Source organism: Heterodontus francisci, chromosome 34, assembly GCF_036365525.1.
Source record: "Heterodontus francisci isolate sHetFra1 chromosome 34, sHetFra1.hap1, whole genome shotgun sequence".
NCBI lineage: Eukaryota > Metazoa > Chordata > Chondrichthyes > Heterodontiformes > Heterodontidae > Heterodontus > Heterodontus francisci.
Window position 1 is genome coordinate 10,256,919 of NC_090404.1, and position 26,204 is coordinate 10,283,122.

General features: G+C 47.5%; 3 protein-coding genes across 7 annotated transcripts in view; 2 read left to right on the forward strand and 1 right to left on the reverse strand.

The window, feature by feature from the left end:
• LOC137349037 (zinc finger protein 664-like) overlaps nt 1-26,204 on the forward strand; it is a 60,401-nt gene that overhangs the window by 18,531 nt on the left and 15,666 nt on the right. For 2 of the 5 annotated variants that reach the window (XM_068014307.1, XM_068014308.1), the window contains exon 4: nt 4,096-4,446. The exons of the other annotated variants lie outside the window; for them this stretch is intronic. The gene's annotated coding sequence lies outside the window, so the exon portion shown is untranslated. Of the gene's footprint in view, nt 1-4,095; nt 4,447-26,204 lie in introns of those variants that run through there. 5 annotated transcript variants of the gene reach the window in all.
• The window catches only part of LOC137348608 (zinc finger protein 271-like), a 71,232-nt gene continuing 47,882 nt past the window's right edge, over nt 2,855-26,204 (forward strand). Inside the window, exons 1-4 of the mRNA XM_068013890.1 lie at nt 2,855-3,103; nt 3,639-3,695; nt 4,096-4,233; nt 4,416-5,191. Of these exons, the coding sequence (XP_067869991.1) occupies nt 2,855-3,103; nt 3,639-3,695; nt 4,096-4,233; nt 4,416-5,191 (1,220 nt within the window). The remainder of the gene's footprint in view (nt 3,104-3,638; nt 3,696-4,095; nt 4,234-4,415; nt 5,192-26,204) is intronic.
• Nucleotides 22,339-23,233, reverse strand: LOC137348424 (zinc finger protein 79-like). The gene is made up of 2 exons (XM_068013734.1): nt 23,096-23,233; nt 22,339-23,046 (listed from the first exon to the last, which is right to left on the reverse strand). Exons 1-2 carry the CDS (start codon nt 23,231-23,233, stop codon nt 22,339-22,341), a joined length of 846 nt encoding a protein of 281 aa, XP_067869835.1.

Sequence of the window (26,204 nt, forward strand, 5' to 3'; positions counted from 1 at the left end):
AGCGGAGCAGCTGCGCATGCGCGAGTGGCGGTTGTCGGAGGCGCACGGTGAATTTTTTTCGCATCGGGAAATTTGAACGTGGGACGGTTTAACGGTCGCCGGCGTTGCCATGGCTGTGGGGGCGGGGCTTGATAACGGCGCGCGCCGGCACAGGTCGACCATCGAGCTGAGCAGCGGCAGGTGAGCGGCCAGGAGCAAGGCCGCGGAGAGAGCCTGGGGCTCGAGTGGGAGTCGGCAGGCCCCGGGCTGGCCTCTCTCCTGAAGAGGACACCACTCTGACTGGGGCCACCCAAAACACTCAAACACGGGGATTTTAATGTCACAGCCTTTGAGGGGGAGGCAATGGGTGCGAGAAAACCTGGTTGATAATGACTGAGCTTGGATGGGTTTTGGTGTCTCCAGTGGGTGGGCTTCAGATTTTCCACCAGTCCCTTTGAGGAAAGGACTGGCTGCAAGTTTTTACTAATTCATTCTTGGGATGTGGGCATCGCTGGTAAAGCTGGTATTTATTACCCTGTCCCTAGCCACCCCTTGAGAAGATGCTGGTGGTGGGCGGCCGCCTCTTTGAACCGATTTCATACGACTGAGTGGCTCGTTCGGCCACTTCAGGAGCAGTTAATAGTCACCCATGTTAGTGTAAGATTTCAGCCACATATACAGGCCCAGACTGGGTAACGACAGCAGGTTTCCATCCCTCGAGGGACATCAAACAACCAATTTTACATTAATTGTGAAAAAGCGGTCTATCTGGTCCTTTATCCCTTTTCTGTTTGTGGGATCTTGCTGTGCACATCTTATGCTGCCCAAGTTAACTGACATTACAAGACCTGCATTTATTGCCCATCTCTAATTTCCCTTGAGAAGATGGTGGTGAGCTGCCGTCTTGAACGGCAACAGTCCATGTGAGGTAGGTACACCCACAGTGCTGTTAGGAAGGGAGTTCCAGGATTTTGACCCAGTGACAGTGAAGGAACAGTGATACAGTTCCAAGTCAGGATGGTGTGTGGCTTGGAGGTGAACTTGCAGGTGATGGTGTTCCCATGCATCTGCTGCCCTTGTTCTTCTAGATGGTTGAGGTTATGGGTTTGGAAGGTGCTGTCTAAGGAACCGTGGTGCATTGCTGCAGTGCATCTTGTAGATGGTACACACTGCTGCCACTGTGCATCAGTGGTGGAGGGAGCGAATGTTTGCGGATGGGGTGCCATTCAAGGAGGCTGCATTATCCTGGTTGCTGTTGAGCTTCTTGAGTGCTGTTGGAGCTGCATCCATTACTCACTGCAGGATTCCTAGCTTCTGATCTGCTCTTGTAGCCAGGCCATTTATATGGCTACTCTGGTTCAGGTTCTGGTCAATGGTAACCCTCAGCATGTTGATAGTGGGAGATTCAGTGATTGTGATGCCATTGAATGTCAAGGAGAGTTGCTTAGATTCTCCCTTCTTTGAGATAGTCATTGCCTGGCGCTTGTGTGGCATGAATATTACTTGCCACTTATCAGGGAAAGCCTGGACAATATCCAGGCTTTGCTGCATTTCTACACAGACAGCTTCAGTATCTGAAGAGTCGCGATTGGTGCTGAACACTGCGATCATCACTGAACATCCCCACTTCTGACCTTATGACTGAAGGAAGGTCAGAGATGAAGCAGCTGAAGATGATTGGGCCTACCCTGAGGAACTCCTGCATTAATGTCCTGGAGCGGAGATGATTGACCCCCAACAACACCACCATCTTCCTTTGTGTTAGGTATGACTTCAACCAGTGGAGAGTTTTGCCCCTGATCCCCATTGACTCCAGGTTTGCTGGAGCTCCTTGATGCCATATTCGATCAAATGCTGCCTTGATGTCAAAGGCAATCACTCTCACCTAACCTCTTGAATTCAGCTCTTTTGTCCATGTTTGAACCAAGGCTGTGATGAGGTCAGGAGCTGAAAGGCCCTGGCGGAACCCAAACTGAGCGCCAATGAGCAGGTTATTGCTGAGCAAGTGCTGCTTGATAGCACTGTTGTCAACAGCTTCCATCACTTTACTGATGATCGCGAATAGACTGATGGGGCAGTAATTGGCCGGGTTGGATCTCTCCTGCCTTTTGTGTATATTACATATCTGGGCAATTTTCCACATTGCCGGATCGATACCAGTGTTGTAGCTGTACTGGAACAGCTTGGCTAGGGGTGCAGCAAGTTCTGGAGCACAAGTCTTCAGTACTATTGCCGGAATGTTGTCAGGGTCCAAATGCTTTGCAGTATCCAATGCCTTCAATCGTTTCTTGGTATCACGTGGCGTGAATCCAATTGGCTGAAGACTGGCATCTGTGATGCTGGGGACCTCAGTAGGAGGCTGAGATGCCTGAAGATTGTTGCAAATGCTTCAGCCTTATCCTTTGCACAGTTGTGCAGGGCTCCCCCCATCATTGAGGATGGGGATATTTGTGGAGCCACCTCCTCCAGTTAGTTGTTTAATTGCCTGCCCCCAATTACAACTGGATCTGGCAGGACTGCAGAGCTTAGATCTGATCTGTTGTTTGTGGGATCGCCTAGCTCTGTCTATCACATGCTGCTTTCGCTGTTTGGCACGCGGTTGTAGCTTCACCAGGTTGACATCTTATTTTGAGGTATACCTGGTGCTTCTCCTGGCATGCCCTCCTGCACTCTTCATTGAACCAATTTGGTCACCTGGCTTGATGATTATGGTAGAGTGGGGGATATGCCGGGCCATGAGGTTACAGATTGTGGTCGAGTGCAATTCTGCTGCTGCTGCTGATGGCCCACAGCGCCTCATGGCCGCCCAGTTTTGCTTTGCTAGATCTGTTTGAAATCGATCCCATTCAACACGGTGGCAGTGCCATAAAACACAATGGAGGGTATCCTCAGTGTGAAGACGGGACTTCGTTTCCACAAGAACTGTGTGGTGGTCACTCCTACCAATACGGTCATGGACAGATGCATCTGCAGCAGGCGGATTGGTGAGGACGAGGTTAGGTACGTTTTTCCATTTTGTTGGTTCCTTCACCAACTGCCACAGACCGAGTCTGGCAGCTATGCTTTTTTGGACTTGGCCAGTAATAGTGCTACCGAGTCACTCTTGGTGATGAGTACCGCCAGAGTACATTCTGTGCCCTTGCCACCCTCCGTGCTGTTCCAAGTGCAAGTCCACTTGCTCCAAGTGCTGTTCAACATGGAGGAGTACTGATTCATCAGCTGTTGGGGCGGGCGGGGGGGGGGGTGATGATCAGCAGGAGGTTTCCTTGCCCAGGTTTGACCCGAAGCCATGAGACTTCATGGGGTCTGGCATCGATGTTGACTCCCAGGGCAACCCCTGACTGTATACCACTGTGTTGCCACCTCTGCTGGGTCTGTCCTGCTAGTGGGGCAGGCCATACCCAGGGATGGTGATGGTGGTGTCTGGGACATTGTCTGTAAGGTATGATTCGGTGAGTATGACTATGTCAGGCTGCTGCTTGACTAGTCTGTGGGACAGCTCTCCCAACTTTAGCACAAAGCCCCCAGATTTTAGAAGGAGAACTTTGCAGGGTCCACAGGGCTCGGTTTTCTGTTGTTATTTCCGGTGCTTTGGTCGATGCCGGGTGGTCCATCCAGTTTCGTTCTTTATTGACTTTGTAGCGGTTTTGATACAACAGAGTGGCTGGCTCAGCCATTTCAGAGTCAACCGCATCGCCTGGGGATCTGGAGTCCATGTAGGCCAGGCTAGGCCAGGTCAGGATGGCAGATAGTGAACCAGATGGGTTTTTACAACAATCAACAGTGGTTTCATGGCCATCATTAGGCTAGCTTTTTAATTCTAGATTTATGAATTGAATTCACATTCCACCTTCTGCCATAGTGGAATTTGAACCCATGTCCCTGGAGGTATTCTCTGGGTCATTAGTCCAGTGATAATACCACTGCACCACCGCCTCCCCGGTATCGTGGGATAAGTTTGGATTTCAGCACAGGGAGGAGGGAGAGTGTGTGGGACGAGGATTTACAGCTTTGGGGGCACAAGAGAGGAAATAATGTTCCATAGAAACTAGGATTGTCTGTTCTGAATTTCTATGCTGTATTGATGGTGATGACTTCTGTAAATCTCTTTTACAGGGTATTAGAAGGGGAAGATTTGCAGACTCAAACTCAAACCAAACATCACGTCAAGAACTGACAGAGACACTCAATTCACCAGAACCTGAATATCATCGGCTTTTGAATGTGGAAAGAAAAATGTTTGTCTGTCTGCCTGTAGGATAAGATTTCAAACATCAGTGTGACTGGAAAAGCACCAAGACACACGCACACCCGATGAGAGTGTTCCAGTGCACTGACTGGAAAAAACATTACATCAATCACAGCAGGGGGAAACTGTACACCCACTGTGTGTGTGTGTGTGTGGACAGGGTTTCAAGTGAGCGTCCAACCTGGAGAGACGCAAGGACACCCACACCACGGAGAGACCATGGAAATGTGGGGACTGTGGAAAGGGATTTACTTCCCCATCCCAGCTGGAAACTCATCGTCGCATTCACACTGGGGAGAGGCCATTCACCTGCTCCGTGTGTGAGAAGGGATTCATTCGGTCCTCCCACCTGCTGACACACCAGCGAGTTCACACTGGAGAGAGGCCGTTTACCTGCTCCATGTGTGGGAAGGGATTCACTGAAGCATCCAACCTTTTGAGACACAAGCGGGTTCACACTGGGGAGAAGCCGTTCACCTGCTCTGTGTGTGGGAAGCAATTCACTCAGTCAGCCCACCTGCTGAAACATCAGAGAATTCACACTGGGGAGAGGCCATTCACCTGCTGTGTGTGCGAGAAGGGATTCATTGATTCATCCCACCTGCTGTCACACCAGCGCATTCACACTGGGGAGAGGCCGTTCACCTGCTCTGTGTGTGGGAAGGGATTCACTCATTCATCAAACCTGCTGATACACCAGCGAATTCACACTCGAGAGAAGCCATTCACCTGCTCCGTTTGTGGGAAGGAATTCACTCAGTCATCTCACCTTCTGACACACCAGCGAATTCACACTGGGGAGAGGCTATTCACCTGCTCCGTGTGTGAGAAGGCATTCATTAATTCATCCGTCCTGCTGAGACACCAGCGCATTCACACCGGGGAGAAGCCTTTCACCTGCTCCATTTGTGGAGAGGGATTTAATCAATCGTCTGTTCTGCTGAGACACCAGCGAGTTCACAAGTGACTGCAGGGTTTGGATTCTGCTGTTATTGCTGCTGTTAATTGCATCCTGGGCTGAATCCTGACTGGAAGCCTGTTTCCAGTTGGGATTCCACAGGGCTCAAAACTAGGCTGCTTTTGTGGTTATGTATCAATGATTTAGACTTGAATGGAGGGGCTCTGATTAAGAAGTTTGCAGCTGATAACGATTGGTCGTATGGTTGATAAAGTTTCTGCTCCAGAACTTGTCGCACCCCTAGCCAAGCTGTTCCAGTACAGCTACAATGGCAATGTGGCATCTACCCAGCAATGTGGAAAATTGCCAGGTATGTCCTGACTCCCCAAAGCCTGTCCACCATTTACAGGGCACAAATCAGGAGTGTGATTGAATAATCTCTACTTGCCTGGATGGGTGCAGCTCCAACAACAGTGAAGAAGCTCGACACCATCCACGTCAAAAGAGCCCGCTTGATTGGCACCCAGTCCACAAATATTCACTCCCTCCACCACCGATGCACAGTGGCAGCAGTTTGTGTACCATCTACAAGACGCGCTGCAGCAATGCACCAAGGCTCTTTTGACAGCACCTTTGAAACCTGCGACCTCTACCATCTACAAGGACAAGAGCAGCAGATGCCTGGGAACACCACCATGTGAAAGTTCCCCTCCAAGCCACACACCATCCTGACTTGGAACTATATCACTGTTCCTTCACTGTTGCTGGGTCAAAATCCTGGAACTCCCTTCCGAATAGCACTGTGGGTGTGCCTATACCCCAAGACTGCAGTGGTTCAAGAAGGCAGCTCACCGCCACCTTCTCAAGGGAAATTAGAGATGGGCAATAAATGCTGGTCTAGCCAGCAGTGCCCACATCCCACGAACGAGTAAAACTGACAGGGCTATGGAGCAAGAGCTGGAAAGTGGAAATAGGCTGGATAGTTCTTTTTTGGCCAGCACAGAAATGATGGGCCGAATGGCCTCCTGTGCAACTAGTTTTCTATGTTTCTGTTCTGAGAGTTGGGGTTTGTTTCTGCTGATAATAACCCCTCAAACTGGGCTGGAGTTTAATATTCTGGATGGATTTGAAATCAATCATCTCTTGTTTTAAACACAGTGTTGTAGATTTTTGTCTTTCCCACCTGAGTGTTTAACATCACCTGGCTAGAGCTCAGAAAGGACAATCTTGGGGAAGGATCATACGGCAGGAACAGAACGTCAGCCTGGACAGTCCTTCAGGATCTCACTGAGAGGGACAAACAGCACCTTCGTCTTGTCGTCTCTCTTCACTGACTGCAAAGTTCCCATGCAGGTTAATCCTGAGGCATGTAAGAAATGTGTCCCAGCCACTCTTTTCCATGGTTCAGAGCTCCTGGGCACGGAACAGAAGGCTCCTTTACAACTGTGTTTAGGGTCAGGAAGAACAACGGTGAATGCTGGAAACGTGCTGTCAAATCAGAGATTGGTGTAAAACTGTGATCTGTTCCTGACTGAAAGTGAAACGGCGGGTTTAAATTTCCAGTCTGAAAATGACTGTGGTAATTAATCTACTAAGATTTAACGTGTTTGTGCGACAGTCCTGAGTTGTTTTCATGCAGGCGTTAACTCATTTAAAATCCATTTCAAATAACTTGGTCACAGTCTGCATTAAAATGGCAGGTGCAGGAGTTCACGGGAGCCTGTTAACTGCTGGTACAATTATACAACAGACATTTGATCTCCAGACAAAGAAGGACCTGCAGCGTGTTTCCTGCAGCCACGTGTCAGTAATGGCTATCAGATCGTACTTATTTATTTCTATTTGCGCTCTCAGTTCATCTGTTTTGTTTCGAATTCTACGTGCATTCAGATTCAGAGCCCTTTAGTTGCAACTGTGCAACAGCCCCGACAAACAAATTTCTCTGCAGCACCTGTGGAAGAGCCTGTCACTCCAGAATTGGCCTTTATAGCCACTCCAGGCGCTGCTTCACAAACCACTGACCACCTCCAGGCGCGTATCCATTGTCTCTCGAGATAAGGAGGCCCAAAGAAGTTTTGTCCTTTTATTATTTTCGTAACCTCTAGCCTTATCTGCTGATTTACTGTTAGATTTGTACTCACTGTCCCTTCCTGTCACAGTCTTTTTATCTTTTCCCATATTAATACCTTTCTCTCTTGCCTTGTCTCTACCCATTGTGCTGGACATGATAGAGGTTTGGATCAGGGAATGATGCAGGGAACAGTCCCATCAGAATGCTGAAATGGAAGGGGAGGATGTGTCTGGTGGTGGCATCACACTGGAGGTGAGGGAAATGATGGAGGATGATGTGTTGAATGTGGATGCTGGTAGAGTGGAAGGTGAGGACAAGGGGAACCCTATCGTGCTTCTGGAACATGGGGAAAGGGGTAAGAGCAAACGTGCGAGAAATGGAATGGAACAGGATAGAGGAGGCTGGAGGGAGCAGGTTAATAAACCCTGGGGCAACACGGACTTCACACAAACTGAGTGTAGTCCCAGACCCCAATATAAACAGGGAACATTATCCGATTTACAGACATCCGGTGTAGGTCTCAAACCCAGAATAAGTACCTTTCGGTCCCACGTTTGAATCTAACCTGTGGTGTACTTGCTGTGGGAGTGTTTGATGCAACAGTGTAGAGGGAGCTTTACTCTGTATACAGCCCATGGTGTATCTGACTGGAGAATGCTTCGAGCAGACGCCAGGTACTCAGAATTTCCCATTTCTATTTCCCTGACGCTGACATCCATCACTATAAACTAAGGATGAGATAAACCCATCAGTTTTTCCTCGGTCACAGATCTGGAGGGACAGTGAGTGTCTGGAACATTTTTGTACAGTCTGCTCGATATTTCATCCCTGTGTTTCCATCTTTTGGTGATGATTTGAATTTGAGATCCTCTAGTTATTGACTCACCGACCACTGGGAATACATTTTCCTCATTTACCTGATGAAGTTTTGGACCTCTCCCTCAGATCTCCAATGACTTTGTTCTAATGAAAAGAGCCCCAGTTTCTCTAATCTCTCCTGATAACTAAAGCCTCTCTTCCCTGGTATCATCTCAGTGAATCTCTTCTGCACCCTCTCCATGGCCTTGACGTCCTTCCTGGTGTAAGATCCCCAAAACCTGACCCAATATTCTAACTGCAGCCTAACCAATGATTTGTATAGGTTTACATGACTTCTGTCCTTTTGTACTCTACACCCCTAATTATAAAGCCTCGGATCCCAATGTGTTTTTTAACCACTTCATCAACTTGTCCTCCAACGTTTAAAAGTTTGTGTATCCGAACCATTTGCAGGTTTCAAAGATATTAACATCATATGTCTAAAATACATTGACATCAAATGTCCGATATATGTATTCTGGGATAGAAAAGTTTAGTCTGAGTTAGAAACTCGAACAGGTGCCTCACTGCAGCCAGGTCACTATGGCAACACTGATAAGACATTCCATTCCACAGAATCGACTCATTGGAAACTGTAATCAGATCAGGAGAAAGGACCGGGCTTGTCTGTTATTAACGGCAATATAAACTTAAACCAAATTGAGCAATATATAATGTGTGATGTTTATATCTGCAATTGTGAAACTGTAAGAAACAACAGAATTAACAGGCAGGGTAGTTTAAGGATAATAAGAAAATTACTGAAGAAAAGTAACTGCTGGGAACCAGGGAATGTGTCCTTGTAAATCACAGATTAGAGAAATTCCAGCTGAGTTTTCCTAACTTCCTGCTAAAACCCAGTGGAGAAGACAGAGAGTCAGGGACCAGTGCTGGATCACTGTAGGGTATAAAAATGAGGGGGTACTGCTGTAAAGGGGCAGTCAGGACTGGAGACACCGGAGATCAAGCTCGGGGCACCCGAGGTTCCATCCAGCAGGCTGACCTCGTGTAAGTGACTGTGAACACATGGGACTTGCATGTTTACTCTGATTGATGGATCAATATACGATACAGTAGAGGACAGAGAATCTGTTCAACTTATATTTCTTAACACAGTATTAAAGGTGCTAATACTGGACTCTCAAATCTGCTCATTAAACAAGACAAGGTTTTAGCTAGAATCTTCCAGCTCTTTACTGGTCTGCTCCTCTACTACTTTTAAACCTTTACCATTTAGTGTACATTTCATCTTTAATAACTTACAAAATGTATCACTTCATATTTCTCTGTTAAATTTAATCTGATATCTACCTGCCCCATTTATTAACCTGTGTATTTACACTGAATCACTTACATTCCTCATCACAGTTCCCCCATTTTAGTACTCCCTATTTTAAAGTTATCTGGAGATTTTGATCTTATGCCCCATGCACACAAGCCCAGCTCATTTCTCTGTTCTCATTTCCAACACTGGGGACAGTCCGAAGAACATCCATTAATCACTACTGTCTGTTTTCTGCCCTTTACCCAACTTCCTACCCACTCTGTCCCACTCCCCATTCATACCATCAGTTTTTTTTTTAATTTCCAAAATATACTTTATTCATAAAAATCTGTCAAAAATACATTACCAAACAGTTTCAAACAGCACCAAGTCAAAAATTACAAACAGTGCAAAGGTGATCAGTTTCCTTCAATACAATCATGAGTTGCCTCACAACCCTTCCATTTTATTTGTTATGCCATAGACATTTTTACATTTTATAGCACACGAAATTTTCCCGATACAGTTCAAGGGCTTTCCCATGGATCCAGCCCCTTCAGCTTGGTGGGGGGACCTTACACAGTGGTCTTTCCCTATTGAGCCTTTGCTGCGGCTGCCCCAAGCTTTAGTGCGTTCCTCAGCACGTACTCCTGGACCTTGGAATGTGCCAGTCTGCAACATTCGGTCGTGGACAACTCTTTGTGCTGGAAGACCAGCAAGTTTCGGGCAGATCAAAGGGCGTCTTTCACCGAATTGATAGTCCTCCAGCAGCAGTTGATGTTTGTTTCGGCGTGCGTCCCCGGGAACAGCCCATAGAGCACAGACTCCTGTGTTACAGAGCTGCTTGGGATGAACCTCGACAAAAACCACTGCATCTCTTTCCACACCTGCTTTGCAAAGACACATTCCAGAAGGAGGTGGGCAACCGTGTCTTCCCTACCACAGCCACCACGGGGGCATTGTACGGAGGGGGTGAGACTTTGGGCGTGCAGGAAGGATCTAACGGGGAGGGCTCTTCTCACCACCAGCCGAGCTACATCTTGGTGCTTGTTTGAAAGTTCTGGTGATGAGGCATTCCGCCAAATGACTTTGGCGGTCTGCTCGGGGAACCATCCGATAGGGTCCACCGTCTCCTTTTCCCATAGGGCCTTGAGAACATTCTATTCATACCACTACCTGATGGATCAGTGGTCAAAGGTGTTTTCCCGCAGAAATTGCTCCACGAAGGATAGGTGGTACGGCACAGTCCAACTGGTTGGAGCGTTCCGCGGCAATGTGACCAGGCCCATCCTTCGCAACACCAGGGACGGATAGAACCTCAGCACGTAGTGACCCTTGGAGTTTGCGTACTGGAGGTCTACACACAGCTTGATGCAGCCGCACACGAAGGTGGTCATCAGGATGTGGGCCACGTTTGGTACATTTTTCCCGCCCTTATCCAGAGATTTGAACGTCGTGTCCCTCCGGACCCGGTCCATTTTGGATCCCCAGATGAAGCGAAAATGGGTCAGGTGACCGCCACAGCGCAGGAGTGGGGTATGGGCCAGACCTGCGCCATGTACAGCAACAACGTGAGCGCCTCGCACCTGATGACCAGGTTCTTACCCACAATGGAGAGAGATCGCTGCCCCCACATTCTCAGCATATGTTGTACCTTGGCTACTTGCTCCTCCCAGGTTTTGGTGCACGCCCCAACCCTTCCGAACCATATCCCAACACCTTCAGGTAGTCTGACCTTACGGTGAAGGGGACAAAGGATCGGTCAGCCCAGTTCCCAAAGAACATGGCCTCGCTCTTGCCGTGGTTAACTTTGGCTCCCGAGGCCAGTTCAAACTGGTCGCAGATGCTCATCAGTCTGCGCACAGACAGCAGATCCGAGCAGAAAATGGCGACGTCATCCATGTACAGGGAGGTTTTAACCTGAGTGCCTCCACTGCCGGGATTGTCACCCCTCTTATGCTCGCATCCTTCCGAATAGACTCAGCAAAGGGTTCATTACAGCAAACAAACAAGACCGGGGAGAGAGGACAGCCCTGTCTGACTCCAGATTGGATCGGGAAACTTTCCGATTCCCACCCATTGATTGAAACAGCGCTACTGATGTTTGTGAAGAGCAGTTGGATCCAATTGCAGATTCCCTCCCCAAACCCCATTTTAGAAAGCACGTCCATCATGTAGGTGTGCGATATCCTGTCAAAAGCCTTCTCCTGGTCCAGGCTGATGAGGCAGGTGTCCACCCTCCTGTCCCGCACATAGGCGATTGTATCCCTGAGTAGCGCGAGACTATCAGAGATCTTCCTGCCGGGTACAGTACAGGTCTGATCAGGGTGAATCACCAACTCCAAAGTAGACTTGACTCGACTGGCTATGACTTTGGACAGAATCTTGTAGTCAACATTAAGCAGTGAGATGAGCCGCCAATTTCTGATTTCTGCCCTCTCCCCCTTCTGCTTGTAGATGAGGATGGTGCTGCCTTTCCTCATGGATTCTGACATGCTGCCGGCCAGGAGCATACTCTCGTATACTTCCAGCAGGTCCGGGCCGACCCAGTCCCACAGGGCCGAATACAACTCGACCGGTAAGCCGTCGCTTCCGGGAGTTTTACTCATCTCGAAGGACTCGACGGCATTCGTCAGCTCGTCCAGAGTTAGCGGCTTGTCCAGTCTCTCCCTCATGCTGTCATCTAAGAACTCCGTGATAGATGACAGGAAGGACTGGGAGGCTCTGCTGTCTGTGGGCTTCGCGTCATACAGCCCAGCATAAAAGGATTTGCTGATCCTTAGTATGTCGAACTGCGAAGACGTTACTGAGCCATTCTCTTCCTTCAGGCTGCTAATCACAGAGCTCTCTGTGTACCTTTTGGAAGAAGTAACGCGAGCACGTCTCATCCTGCTCAATGGAGCAGACTCTGGACCAGAAGATGATCTTGGAGGCCTCCATGGCAAAGAGCAAGGCCTGCTGGCTCTTCACCTCTTGGAGATCCTCCTTGACCTCGACCCCTATCGACTGCAGCCGGAGCAGATTTTGCATACTTTTCTGGGGTCAGGACATTTCCCTCTGTCTCTCTCTCGCCCTCTGAACACCTTTGAGGATAAAGAACCTCTTGATGTTCTCCTTGATCACCTCCCACCAGTGAACTGGAGACTCAAAGAGGGGTTTCATGGTTCGCCAACCTTTGTAATCCCTTTTGAGTTCCTCAATGTTCTCTGGAGTTAGCAGTGTAATATTGAGCTTCCACGTCCCCCTGCCAACCCGCTGGTCGTCCTGTAAGTGACAGTCGGCCAGTAAGAGGCAGTGGTCGGAGAAGAACACTGGTTTGATGTCGGTGGATCCGACCGTGACAGCACAGGACACAAACAGGAAGTCAATCCTGGAACGGGCAAACCCGTCCGATCTTGACCGGGTGTATCTATGCTGCGCTCCGTCTGCAGATTTGCTGAAGACATCGTGCAGTTTGGCATCTTTAACTGTTTCTATTAGGAATCTGGACGTAGCGTCCAGTTTGCTATCGTCTCTGCCGGATCGTCCAGCTGCATCAATGATGCAGTTGAAGTCACTGCCGAGGATGACCGGCCTGGACGTCGCCAGCAGCAGTGAGAGCTGCTGGAAGACGGTCAGCCGCTCGATGCATTGAACCGGGAGCTTTAATTTTATCAACAAGCCTCCTGTCTGGCACCAAATAAAACACCTTTTGACAATCCATCTACACAACATCCACTGCATTTCCTTTCTCACTAAACTGTGTTGTTCACTTAAATAATCGCTGCTGTCCATCCTGAATGAATCCATTTCACTAACGCATGTTGAAATGTTTGCTCCACACCCACAGGGTTTCATCTGTTTAAAGCCACAACAGAAAAGGCCAGTTTACTCCTGGCGTTTGAGATAAATTAGGTTTCAAAATGATGCAGAGTTTCAGCCAATGAGGGACATCCTGGCTCAGCCCCGCCCATTACAAACACTGATTGGTTGGAGGACCAACTACTAAATCGGTCCTCCACTCCTGCCCAGCTCTTTCGATTGGTCTGGAGCTCATGTCAATCATGTAGGCATTGTGAGCTGGCAAGCAAGAGGTGTGGAGGGAGCGGGTTAATAAACCCCATGGGGAGTGGCACCCGGGTTCACCCCGGCTGGAAAGCACAGTGTAAACGACAAACTCTGGGAGTAACAGCAAGTGCTGAAAACTCTCAGGAAGCATCTGTAAATTAAGGAGAAATTTCTTGCATTTCTGTAGCACTTTTCATGAACACAGGTTATCCGTATCAAGCTACTGTCCACAGGATTGTCACTGACCTCATCTCCTTCGGAGATCTTCCCTCTACAGCTTCCAACCTCATAGTCCCACAACCCCAGACAGCCTGCTTCTACTTCCTTCACAAAATCCACAATCAGGACTGTCCCGGCGGACCCATCGTTTCAGCCTGTTCTTTCCCCACTGAACTTATTTCTTCCTATCTTGACTCTATCTTTTCTCCCCTGGTCTAGTCTCTTCCCACCTAAATCCACAACTTCTGATGCCCTACATCATTTTGACAATTTCCAGTTTCCTGGCCCTAACCGCCTCCTCTTCACTATGGACATCCAATCTCTCTACACTTCCATCCCCCACCAGGACGGTTGGAGGGCTCTCCGCTTCTTACTTGAACAGAGGCCCAACCAGGCCCCATGCACCACCACCCTCCTCCGCCTGGCTGAACTTGTTTTCACATTGAACAACTCCTCCTTCAACTCCACGCACTTCCTTCAAGTAAAAGGTGTCGCTATGGGTACCCGCATGGGTCCTAGTTATGCCTGCTTTTTGTGGGATATGTCGAGCATTCTTTGTTCCAGTCCTACTCAGGCCCCCTCCCCCAGCTCTTTTTCTGGTACATTGATGACTGTATCGGTGCCATTTCCTGCTCCTGCCCCGAACTGGAAAACTTTATCAACTTTGCTTCCAATTTCCACCCTTCTCTCACCTTTACATTGTCCATCTCCGACACTTCCCTTCTCTTCCTCGACTTCTCTGTCTCCATCTCTGTGGATAGGCTGTCCAGTAATATTCATTATAAGCCCACTGACTCCCACAGCTACCTGGACTACACTTCTTAACACTTTGCCTCCTGTAAGGACTCCATTCCATTCTCCCAGTTTCTCCATCTCCGACACATCTGCTCTGATGATGTAACCTTCCACAACATATCCAACATTTCCCACCACCACCCTCCCCCCCCCCACCCCACTGTGTTTGACAAGGCCCACAACTGGCTTCGGCCCATTTCCTGCACCTCTACCCTCACCCCTTCCCCTCCCTCCCAGAACCGCTACAGGTTTCCTCTTGTCCTCACTTTCCACCCCACTAGCCTTCACATCTAACGGATCATCCTCCGCCATTTCCACCATGTCCAGCGTGATGCCACTACCCTTCCCCTCCCCTCCTGTCAGCATTCCGAAGGGATCGTTCCCTCTGCGACACCCTGGTCCACTCCTCCATTACCCCCACCACCTATTTAATGAACTACAAAGCGGGTATATACCCCTGAGAGGAAAAAGCTCCACTTCACTGAAAAAACAGCCATGGACAACTAAAGAGATTTGGGATAGCATAAAACAAAAAGAAAGGGCTTACAAAACGTAGCACAGATCCGGCTGAATGGGATCGATACAAACACCAGCAAAGGGTCACAAAGCAGCTTATCAGAGCGACTAAAAGATTATGAAAGGAAACTTGCAAGGGACATCAAAATCAATAAGAAGAAATTTTATAGTTACATAAAGGGAAAACGGGTGGTCAAGAGCAAAGTAGGCCCACTAAAAGCTGAAAATGGAGATATTGTCATTGATAATGGGGAAATGGCAGACATGTTGAACAATTACTTTGCCTCAGTATTTACAGTTGAAAAGGAGGATAACTTGCCAGGAGTCCCAAAAAAATTAATAGCCGATAGGGGACAGAGACTTAATACAATTAACGTAAGTAAAACATCAGTAACAAGGAAATTAATGGAACTAAAGCGTGAGAAATCCCCAGGAACTGACGGTTTCCACCCGAGGGTGTTAAAGGAAGAAGGGGAGCACATTGTAGATAGAGCAGGGTACTTTCTAAATAGGAAGTGGTTAAGTACAGTGGACGTCCAAAGAGACTTGGGGGTTCAGGTGCATAGATCTTTAAAATGCCATGAGCAAGTGCAGAAAATAATCAAAAAGGCTAATGGAATGCTAGCCTTTATATCTAGAGGACTGGAGTATAAAGACACAGAGGTTATGCTGCAGCTGTACAAAACCCTGGTTAGACCCCACTTGGAGTACTGTGAGCAGTTCTGGGCACCACACCTTCGGAAGGATATATTAGCCTTGGAGGGAGTGCAACGTAGGTTTACAAGAATGATACCTGAACTACAGGGGTTAAGTTACAAGGAGAGATTACACAAATTAGGCCTGCTTTCGCTAGAATTTAGAAGGTTAAGGGGTGATCTGATTGAAGTCTTCAAGATATTAACAGGAAAAGACAGGCTAGATAAAGATAAACTATTTCCACTGGTTGGAGAGTCTAAAACTAGGGGGCATAGTCTAAAAATTAGGACCAGACCGTTCAGGAGAGATGTTAGGAAGCACTTCTTCACGCAAAGGGTGGTAGAGGTTTGGAACTCTCTCCCACAAACAGCAGTTGGAGCGAGATCAGTTGTTAATTTTAAATCTGAGATAGATAGAGTTTTGTTAAGCAAAGATATTAAAGCATATGGGCCAAAGGCAGGTATATGGAATTAGGCCGTGGATCAGCCATGATCTCATTGAATGGCGGGACAGGCTCGAGGGGCTGAATGGCCTACTCCTGTTCCTGTGTCCTATGTTCCCCTTCCATGGCACCTTCCCATGATCGCAGGAGGTGTAATAGCTGCCCTTTTACCTCCTCTCTCCTCACTATCCAAGGCCCCAAACACTCCTTTCAAGCGAAGCAATGATTTACTCGTACTTCTTTCAATTTAGTATACTGTATTCGCTGCTCACAATGCGGTCTCCTCGACATTGGGGAGACCAAACGCAGATTGGGTGACCGCTTTGCGGAACACCTCCGCTCAGTCCAAAAACATGACCCTGAACTTCCTGTCACTTGCCATTTCAACACCCCACCCCACTGCCCTCATGCCCACATCTCTGTCCTGGGCTTGCTGCAGTGTTCCTGTGAACATCAATGCAAGCTCAAGGAACAGCATCTCATTTACCGATTAGGCACACTACAGCCTACCAGACTGAACATTGAGTTCAATAATTTCAGAGCATGACTGGCCCCCTTTTTTATTTTATATTTTATTTTAGTTTGTTTCAGCATTCAATTTTTTACCATGTGCCTGCCCACTGTTTTTTCATGTTTGTGCTTTTGGCCAGGGCTGTTCATTATTTTGTCATTTAACACCCTCTCTGCACAAAATGATTTATCTTTCACCACACATTAACACACCCTTTGCCTTTGCTCCATGACCTTCTTGTCAGTTATTCTCTGTGACCCTCTGTCCTATCCACACCTTCCCTTTTGTTATCTTTTGCCCTCCACCACTTTATTTGCTTAAAACCTATTACATTTCTAACCTTTGCCAGTTCTGATGCAAGGTCATTGACCTGAAACATTAACTCTGCTTCTCTCTCCACAGATGCTGCCAGACCTGCTGAGTATTTCCAGCAGTTTTTGCTTTTATATCCGAAAGTACTTTATAGCCAATGAATAGTTTTTACATGTAGTTACTGTTGAAATGTCAGAAATATAGCAGCAATTTCAAGCTCCCACAAACAGAAATGTGATAATTTTGTTTTTATTCCTTCATCGGGTTGAGCATCGCTGGCTACACCAGCATTTATTGCCCATCCCTAATTTCCATTGAGAAGGTGCTGGTGAGCTGCCTTCTTGAACCGCTGCAGTCCATGTAGGATAGGCAAACCCACAGTGCTGTTAGGAAGGGAGTTCCAGGATTTTGACCCAGCGACACTGAAGGAACGGTGATATAGTTCCAAGTCAGGATGGTGTGTGACTTGGAGGAAGCTTGCAGGTGGTGGTGTTCCAATGCATTTGCTGCCCTTGTCCTTCTATGTGGTAGAGATCGTGCGTTTGTAAGGTGCTGTCTAAGGATCCTTGGTGCATTGCTGCAGTGCATCTTGTAGATGGTACACACTGCTTCCACTGTGCGTTGTTGGTGGAGGGAGTGAACATTTTTGGTTGGGGTGCCTATCAAGCGGGCCGCTTTGTCCTGGATGGTGTCAAGCTTCTTGAGTGTTGTTGGAGCTGCACCCATCCAGGCAAGTGGAGCGTATTCCATCACACTCCTAACTTTTTTTTTATTTAGAGATACAGCACTGAAACAGGCCCTTCGGCCCACCGAGTCTGTGCCGACCAACAACCACCCATTTATACTAACCCTACAGTAATCCCATATTCCCTACCACCTGCCTACACTAGGGGCAATTTACAATGGCCAATTTACCGATCAACCTGCAAGTCTTTGGCTGTGGGAGGAAACCGGAGCACCCGGCGAAAACCCACACGGTCACAGGGAGAACTTGCAAACTCTGCACAGGCGGTACCCAGAATCGAACCCGGGTCCCTGGAGCTGTGAGGCTGCGGTGCTAACCACTGCGCCACTGTGCCGCCACTTGTGCCTTGTCGATGGTGGACAGACTTTGGGGAGTCAGGAGGTGAGTTACTCACCTCAGGATTCCTAGTCTCTGACATGCTCTTGTAGCCATGGTATTTATATGGCTACTCCAGTTCAGTTTCTGGTCAGTGGTAACCCCCAGGATGTTGATAATGGAGGATTCAGCGATCATAATGCCATTGAATGTCAAGGGGAGATGGTTATTTTCTCTCTTGTTGGAGATGGTCATTGCCTGGCACTTGTGTGGCGTGAATGTTACTTGCCACTTATCAGCCCAAGCCTGGATATTGTCCAGGTCTTGCTGCATTTGGGCACGGACTGCTTCAGTATCTGAAAAGTCGCGAGTGGTGCTGAACATTGTGCAATCATCAGCGAATATCCCCACTTCTGACCTTATGATTGAAGGAAGGTCATTGATGAAGCAACTGAAGATGATTGGGCCTCAGATACTACCCTGAGGAACTCCTGCAGTGATGTCCTGGAGCTGGGATAATTGACCTCCAACAACCACAACCATCTTCCTTTGCGCTCGGTATGACTCCAACCAGTGGAGAGTTTTCCCCCTGATTCGCATCGACTTCAGCTGTGTTGGGGCTCCTTGATGCCATACTCGGTCAAATGCTGCCTTGATGTCAAGATCAGTCACTGTCACCTCACCTCTTGAGCTCAGCTCTTTTGTCCTTGTTTGAACCAAGGCTGTAATGAGGTCAGGAGCTGAGTGGGTTGGTGAACTGAAGGCCAGATAGCCACGTGGAAGTACGAGGTTGTGGTGATAATGGAGACCTGGCTCAATAAAGGGCAGGACTGGATACCAAACATTCCTGGATATAAAATATTCAGGAAAGGATGGAAAGGGGGAGGGATGACAGTTTTGATTGAGAAGAACACTGCAATGATGGAGAGAGAGGATATCCCAGAGGGGTCAAGGACAGAATCCAGTTGGCTGGAGCTGAGAAAGAAAAAAGGTGCAATTGAATTGCTTGGTGTGGTCTATAGGCCACCAACTAGTGGAAACTAAGTAGAGGGACAAATTTGCAAGGAAATTACAGAGAGGTGCAGGAATTATAGAGTAATTATAATGGGGGACTTTACTTATCCGAATATAGACTGGGATAGCAGTAGTGTAAAGGGCAGAGAGGGGCATGAGTTCCGAGACTGTGTTCAGGAGAATTCTACAGCAGTATGTTTCCAGTCCAATGAGAAAGGAGACACTGCTAGACATGGTTCTTGGGAATGAGGTGGGTCAAGTGTCAGTAGGGGAACAATTAGGGGACAGTGATCATTGTATCATAATGTTTAGGTTGGCTATGGAAACTGACAAGGAACAATCCAGAGTAAGAATAATTAACTGGGGGAAAGCTAACTTCAATGGGGTAAGAATGGATCTGACCCAGATAAATTGGAATCAAAGGTTGGCAGGCAAAACAGTAGCTGAACCATGGGCTACCTTTAAGAAGAGATGGTACGGGCACTGTAAAGGTATATTCCCACAAAGGGGAAAGGTAGAGAAAAGAAATCCAGAGCTCCCAGATGATGATGAAGAAGAAAAAGAGTGCTTTTGACAGATGTCAGCTGGATAATACAACCAAGAGCCAGGCTGAATATCGGAAGCTTAAGAGAGGAAGTGGAAAGCAACTAGAAGCAAAGAGAGGGTATGAAAAGAGACTGGCAGCTAATATAAAAAGGAATACATAGGAAAAGGATGGTAAAAGGAGTGGGGCCGATTAGAGACCAAAAAGGGGATAAACGCATGGAGGCATAGTTGAGGTATTAAATGAATACTTTGCATCTGTCTTTACCATAAAAACCCCGGGGGATGGGAGAAAAAATGGAAGGGAAAAGAACAAAAGTGTAGGCGCAGTGCTGGACTGTATCCACTATAATCCCACCGACTCTCACAGCTAGCTTGACTAAACTTGCTGCCATCCCAGTTCCTGTCAGACTCTATTCTATTCTCCCCTTCTTCTCACCTTCCACTCCAACCACCTCCACATGTAACACATCACCCTCCGCCATTTCCACCATGTCCGGCTAAAATCAACACCAAATACATCTTCCCATCCACTCCTGTCCCCCGCCCCTTGCAACACACTGGTTCATGCTTCTGTCACTCCTGCCATCCAGTCTCCCTCCCCTGTCCAGAACCTTCCTGTACAGGTACAGTAGATGCAAAATCTGCCCTTTCACTTTCTTCCTTCCCCCTCTTCAGGGCCCAAATGCTCCATCCAGGTGAAACAGAGATTTACTTGTACTTCTTCCAATGTAGTTACTGTATTCACTGCCCACCATGCAGTCTCCTGGTCACTGGACACTAAAGCCCCGCCCACCAAAACGGTCACGCATGCGCCCTGCTCGCTGATTAAGCCCCGCCTTTATCTACCAAGATGGTGGTCGGTTGCCTGGCTAACCCAGGCCTAACACCGGGGAGGAAGCCCCAGCTCCTTGATTATCCCTGAATCCCACTCACAAAACTTCGTCCAGTGACCCGGCTCCCGGGGCCTTGGGTCTACCCTGGGTGTTTATGAAGCTTTCCAGCCCACACACGGCTCCAATCTCCGCCCGCCGCCCGAGCCACCTGTTCCGCCGCCACTGAGCGCATGCTCAGACCACAGATCCCCTCCCCCCCCCATCAATTGCGTGCGAATTAGGTTCCTGTAGACATTGATAAGGGACTTTCTCGGTCGCGGAGAACCCTGGGTACGTCATCCGCCATTGCCCACTGAGCTCCTGTAGTCATTGGGACAGGGAACTTTCTGCTCCTTGCGGAATCCAGCAAAATTTGTAACCTCGTGGCCCTCCTCCGTTACCTTCAATGAGAGGTATAGAAGATCCAACCCAGCCAATGATCATCTGATCAGCCTCCTCTGAATCATCAGCACAGTCAGCAACAGTCTTAGCAAGCAGCACTTAGTAACCAGTGAGGGGTGGAGATGATGTGACAGCTGTAAAGAAGTGGTTGGACCCCATCTGGAATACTGCATTCAGATCTGGGCACCAGACCTCAGGAAGGAGAGACTGGCCTTGGGCGGTGGGGGGGCAGCACAGGTTCACCAGAATGATATCAGGCCTAAAAAGGTTAAATTTCTTAACAAAACTCAAACAGGTTTGTAAGAAGTGAACGTCCTTTCCAGACCATGTTGAGTATCTCTAATGATGCCTTCCCTTCCCCAGTGATCAAACACAGCATCACTCAGGATCCCTTCAAGCATCTTCTTCAGGTTACACTTCATGAGTTACTTTTCAATCCCAGTGAACAATTTCTAACTCTGTCCACAGCATCCGGAGCATCCACAGCTCTGTCATCGCCTGGCAATTTTTTCAATCTGGCCTAAACCGTCTCTCAGTGACCCAAAACCATCTTTAAAAGTCTTCTCGCTCCTGACGTAGTTGGAAAATCATTTGTGATTACCAGCATAATGTGCACCATCTTCTTTTCCAAAGATCTCTTGGTTTCTCTAATGACTGCAGATCCTTCTTTATTTGGAGATCAAATGTCTGTTGTATAATTGTACCAGCTGTTAACAGGCTCCTGTGAACACCTCCATCTGCTATTTTAATGCAGGCTTTAACCAATTTATTTTAAACAGGTCTATTTTAATGGGATTAATGCCTGCCTTAAAATGGTAGATTCGGGACTATCACAAAACATGTTAAATCTTTGTAGAATAATTACCACAGTCATTTTCAGACTGGAAACTTAAATCTGCCGTTTGACTTTGTCAGGAACAGATCACAGTTTTGCACCAATCTCTGATTTGACAGCACGTTTCCAGCATTCACTGTTGTTCTTCCTGATTCTAAACACAGTTGTAAAGAAGCCTTATGTTCCGTGCCCAGGAGCTCTGAACCATGGGAGAGAGTGGCTGGGACACATTTCTTACAGACCTCAAGGTTAACCTGCATGGGGACTTTGCTGTCAGTGAAGAGAGTCGAGAAAGACCAAAGTGCTGTTTGTCCCTCTCAGTGTGATCCTGAAGGACTGTGTCCAGGCTGAAGTTCTGTTCCTGCCATATGATCCTCCCCCCAGATTGTCCTTTCTGAGCTCCAACCAGGTGATGTTAAACACTCAGGTGGGAAAGACAAAAGTCTACAACAATGTGTTTAAACCAAAGCTGATTTATTTGACATGAATCCTGAATATTAAACTCCAGTCCAGTTATGAACATCAGAAAAAACAGACTTCAACTGTCAGAACGAACATGGTTCACTTCTGGATGTGATTAACAGCAGCAATAACAGTAGAATCAACCCATACAGTCACTTGTGAACTCGCTGGTGTCTGAACAGGTTAGATGACAGAGTGAATCCCTTTCCACACACGGAGCAGGTGAATGACTCTCCCCAGTATGAATGTGTTCATGTATCAGTAGATCCCTTTTGCTTTGAAAACTCCTCTCAGTCAGAACATTTAAAAGATTTCTGATCAGTGTGAACAAGTTGATGTGCAGTGAGATGGGATGACTGAGTAAATCCCTTCCCACAGATGGAGCAGGTGAACGACCTCTCCCCAGTGTGAGTGCGCTGGTGTCTCAGCATGTCAGAGGAGTGAGTAAATCCCTTCCTGCAGACGCAGCAGGTGAATGGCCTCTCCCCAGTGTGAGTGCATTGGTGTACAGTCAGTTCAGATAATCGTCTGAATCCAGTCCCACAGTGAGAGCACCTGAATGGTCTCTCATCAGTGTGAACATGTTGATGACACGTCAGTTCCACAGAACTTTTATAACACTTCCCGCAGTCTGGGCATTTAAAAGGTCTCTCGTGAGTGTGAACTCGCTGGTGTGTTAGCAGGTTGGATGATTGAGTGAATCCCTTCCCACACTCAGAGCAGGTGAATGGCCTCTCCCCGGTGTGAACCCGCTGGTGTGTCAGCAGGTTGGACAATCGCCTGAACCTCTTCCCGCAGTGAGAGCAGCTGAACGGTGTGGAACCAGTGTGAATGCGCTGGTGCTCCCTCAGTGAACATGGGCTTTTAAAGCTCTTGTCACAGTCTGAGCATTTAAACTCTCTCTCTCCAGTATGAACTCGCTGGTGTGTCTGGAGGCTGGATGACCGAGTGAATCCCTTCCCACACACGGAGCAGGTGAACGGCCTTTCACAGTGTGACTGCGCTGATGAGCTTCAAGCTAGGACAGGTAATTAAATCCCTTCCCACAGTCCCACATTCACACGGTTTCTCCCCAGTGTCACTGTGCTTGTGCCACGACAGGCCAGATGATCGGCTGAAACCTCGACCACACAAAGAACATGTGTACAGTTTCTCTCCGCTGTGTTCGGTGCTTTTCCCTTCCATGTTCAAGATCTGATGATATTCAGGTCCTGATGAATTTAGTGACTGTCAGATCTTGATGTAAACGGGTTTCCTGTCTACAAATTTAAAATAGGAAAAAGGGAGCGCGAGAGAACCCACAAAAATACAAAGGCCGGTTGTGTAATTGTGATGAATGAATTGGGTAATTTGTTGAGCCAAGACCAGAAAAAAGTTACCATGAAACCTGTTGGATTATCGTTAAAAACCCAACTAGTTTGTTAATGTCTTTCAGGGCAGGAAATCTGCCACCTGGTCCGGGCGTACGTAAGACTCTGGTATCTACAGGAGGAGTGGAGAGCGGGGAGGGTTAGGGGAGAAGGAGAGGAACTTTATACACCTTCAACTCGACCAGAGCTTTGACAGAATCTCCCAAAACTGCAGCCTCCACCACCAAGGAGCACCTGGACAGCAGGTGCTATGGGAAAACCACCACCTCCAAGTCACAGACATATATCACCATTCCGTCATCATCACTGGGTAAAAATCCTATAACTCCTTACCCAACAACAGAGTGTATCATCTACAAGATGCGCTGCATAAATTTGCCAACAGCACCTTCCAAATCCAAATAATCTCTACCACCTATCATACTAGAAATGCTGGGTTACACAGGGCTTAGTGAGAGAGAGGAACTGAAAGAAATCAGTATTAGTAGAGAAATGGTGTTGGGGAAATTGATGGGATTGAAGGCCGATAAATCCCCAGGGCCTGATGGTCTGCATCCCAGAGTACTTAAGGAAGTGGCCCGAGAAATAGTGGATGCATTGGTGGTCATCTTCCAAGATTCTATAGACTCTGGAACAGTTCCTACAGATTGGAGGGTAGCTAATGTAACCCCACTATTTAAAAAGGGTGGTAGAGAGAAAGCAGGGAATTATAAACTAGTCAGCCTGACGTTCGTAGTGGGGAAAATTCTAGAGTCCATTATCAAAGATTTTATAGCAGAGCACTTGGAGAACAGTGGTAGAATCGGACAGAGTCAGCATAGATTTACGAAAAGGAAATCATGCTTGACAAATCTACTAGAATTCTTCGAGGATGTAACTATTCGAGTTGATGAGGGGGAGCCAGTGGATGTGGTTTATTTGGACTTTCAGAAGGCTTTCGACAAAGTCCCACATAAGAGATTAGCATGTAAAACTAAAGCACATGGGATTGGAGGTAGTGTATTGCGATGGATTGAAAATTGGTTGGCAGACTGGAAACAAAGAGTAGGGATAAATGGGTCTTTTTTCGAATGGCAGGCAGTGACTAGTGGGGTACCACAGGGATCGGTGCTAGGACCCCAGCTATTCACAATATACATGAATGATTTAGATGAGGGAACTAAATGTAATATCTCCAAATTTGCAGATGACACAAAAAAGGTGGGAGGGTGAGTTGTGAGGAGGATGCAGAGAGGCTTCAGGGTGATTTGGACAAGTTGAGTGAGTGGGCTAATGCATGGCAGCTGCAGTATAATGTGGATAAATGTGAGGTTATCCACTTTGATAGCAAAAACAGGAAGGCAGATTATTATCTGAACGGCTATAAACAGAGAGGGGAATATGCAACGAGACCTGGGTGTTCTCGTACACCACTCGCTGAAGGTATGCATGCAGGTGCAAAGGGCGGTAAAAAAGGCAAATGGTATGTTGGCCTTCATAGTGAGATGATTCAAGTACAGGAGCAGGGATGTCTTGCTGCAATTATATAGGGCCTTGGTGAGGCCACACCTGGAATATTGTGTGCAGTTTTGGTCTGCTTATCTGAGGAAGGATGTTCTTGCTATAGAGGGAGTGCAGCGGAGGTTTACCAGACTGATTTCTGGCATGGTGGGACTGACATATGAGGAAAGATTGAGTTGGTTAGGATTATATTCGCTGGACTTCAGAAGAGTGAGGGGGGAAATCTCATAGAAACATATAAAATTCTAACAGGACTTGACAGGGTAGATGCAGGAAGGATGTTCCCGATGGTGGGGGAATCCAGAACCAGGGGTCATCGTCTAAGGATACGGGGTAAACCTTTCAGGACTGAGATGAGGAGAAATTTCTTCACCCAGAGAGTGGTGAACCTGTGGAATTCTTTACCACAGAAAGCAGTTGAGGCCAAAACATTGTATGTTTTCAAGAAGGTGTTAGATATAGCTCTTGGGTCTAAAGGGATCAAAGGGTATGAGGCAGAAGCGGGAACAGGTTGAATTGGATGATCAGCCATGATCATAATGAATGGCGGAGCAGGCTCAAAGGGACGAATGGCCTACTCCTGCTCCTATTTTCTATGTTTCTATGTTTCACCTGGAAGAACAAGGGCAGCAGATGCATGGAAACATCACCAACTGCAAGTTCCCCTCCAAGCCACACACCATCCTGACCACGACATGTATCATCATTCCTTCACTGTCTCTGGGTGAAACCCCTATAACTCCTTACTGAGCAGCATGTGTGAGTGAGTACCTTCAGCATATGGACTACAAAGGTCGATGAAGAAGGCCCATCACCATTACAGTTAAAAAGCTCGGGTTAGGCTCCAACATTACACCCAGTTCTGGTTGCCACACAAGATACTACAGGCACAATGTAGGCCTGTCCCCACAAAGATAAAGGTTGGTACTGCCCAATCTCGAGCCCCTTGGTTATTTAGAAGCATACAGGGTAAGTTAAAGCAGAAAATGAAAGCTTATGACGATCACAAAAATCTTCATACATTCGAAAGCCGAGAGGAGTATTGAAGATGCAGGGGTGAAGTAAGAAAGGAAATGAGAAAAGCAAAGAGAGGACATGAAAAATTATTGGCAGGTAAAATCAAGGAAAACCCCAAGATATTTTATCAGTACATTAGGAGCAAGAGGATAACTAAGGAAAGGTTAGGGCCTTTTGCAGATGTATAAGGGAATTTATACGTGGATGCAGATGATGTGGGCAGGGTTCTTAATGAGTTTTTTGTCTCTGTCTTCACAAAGGAGAGGGTT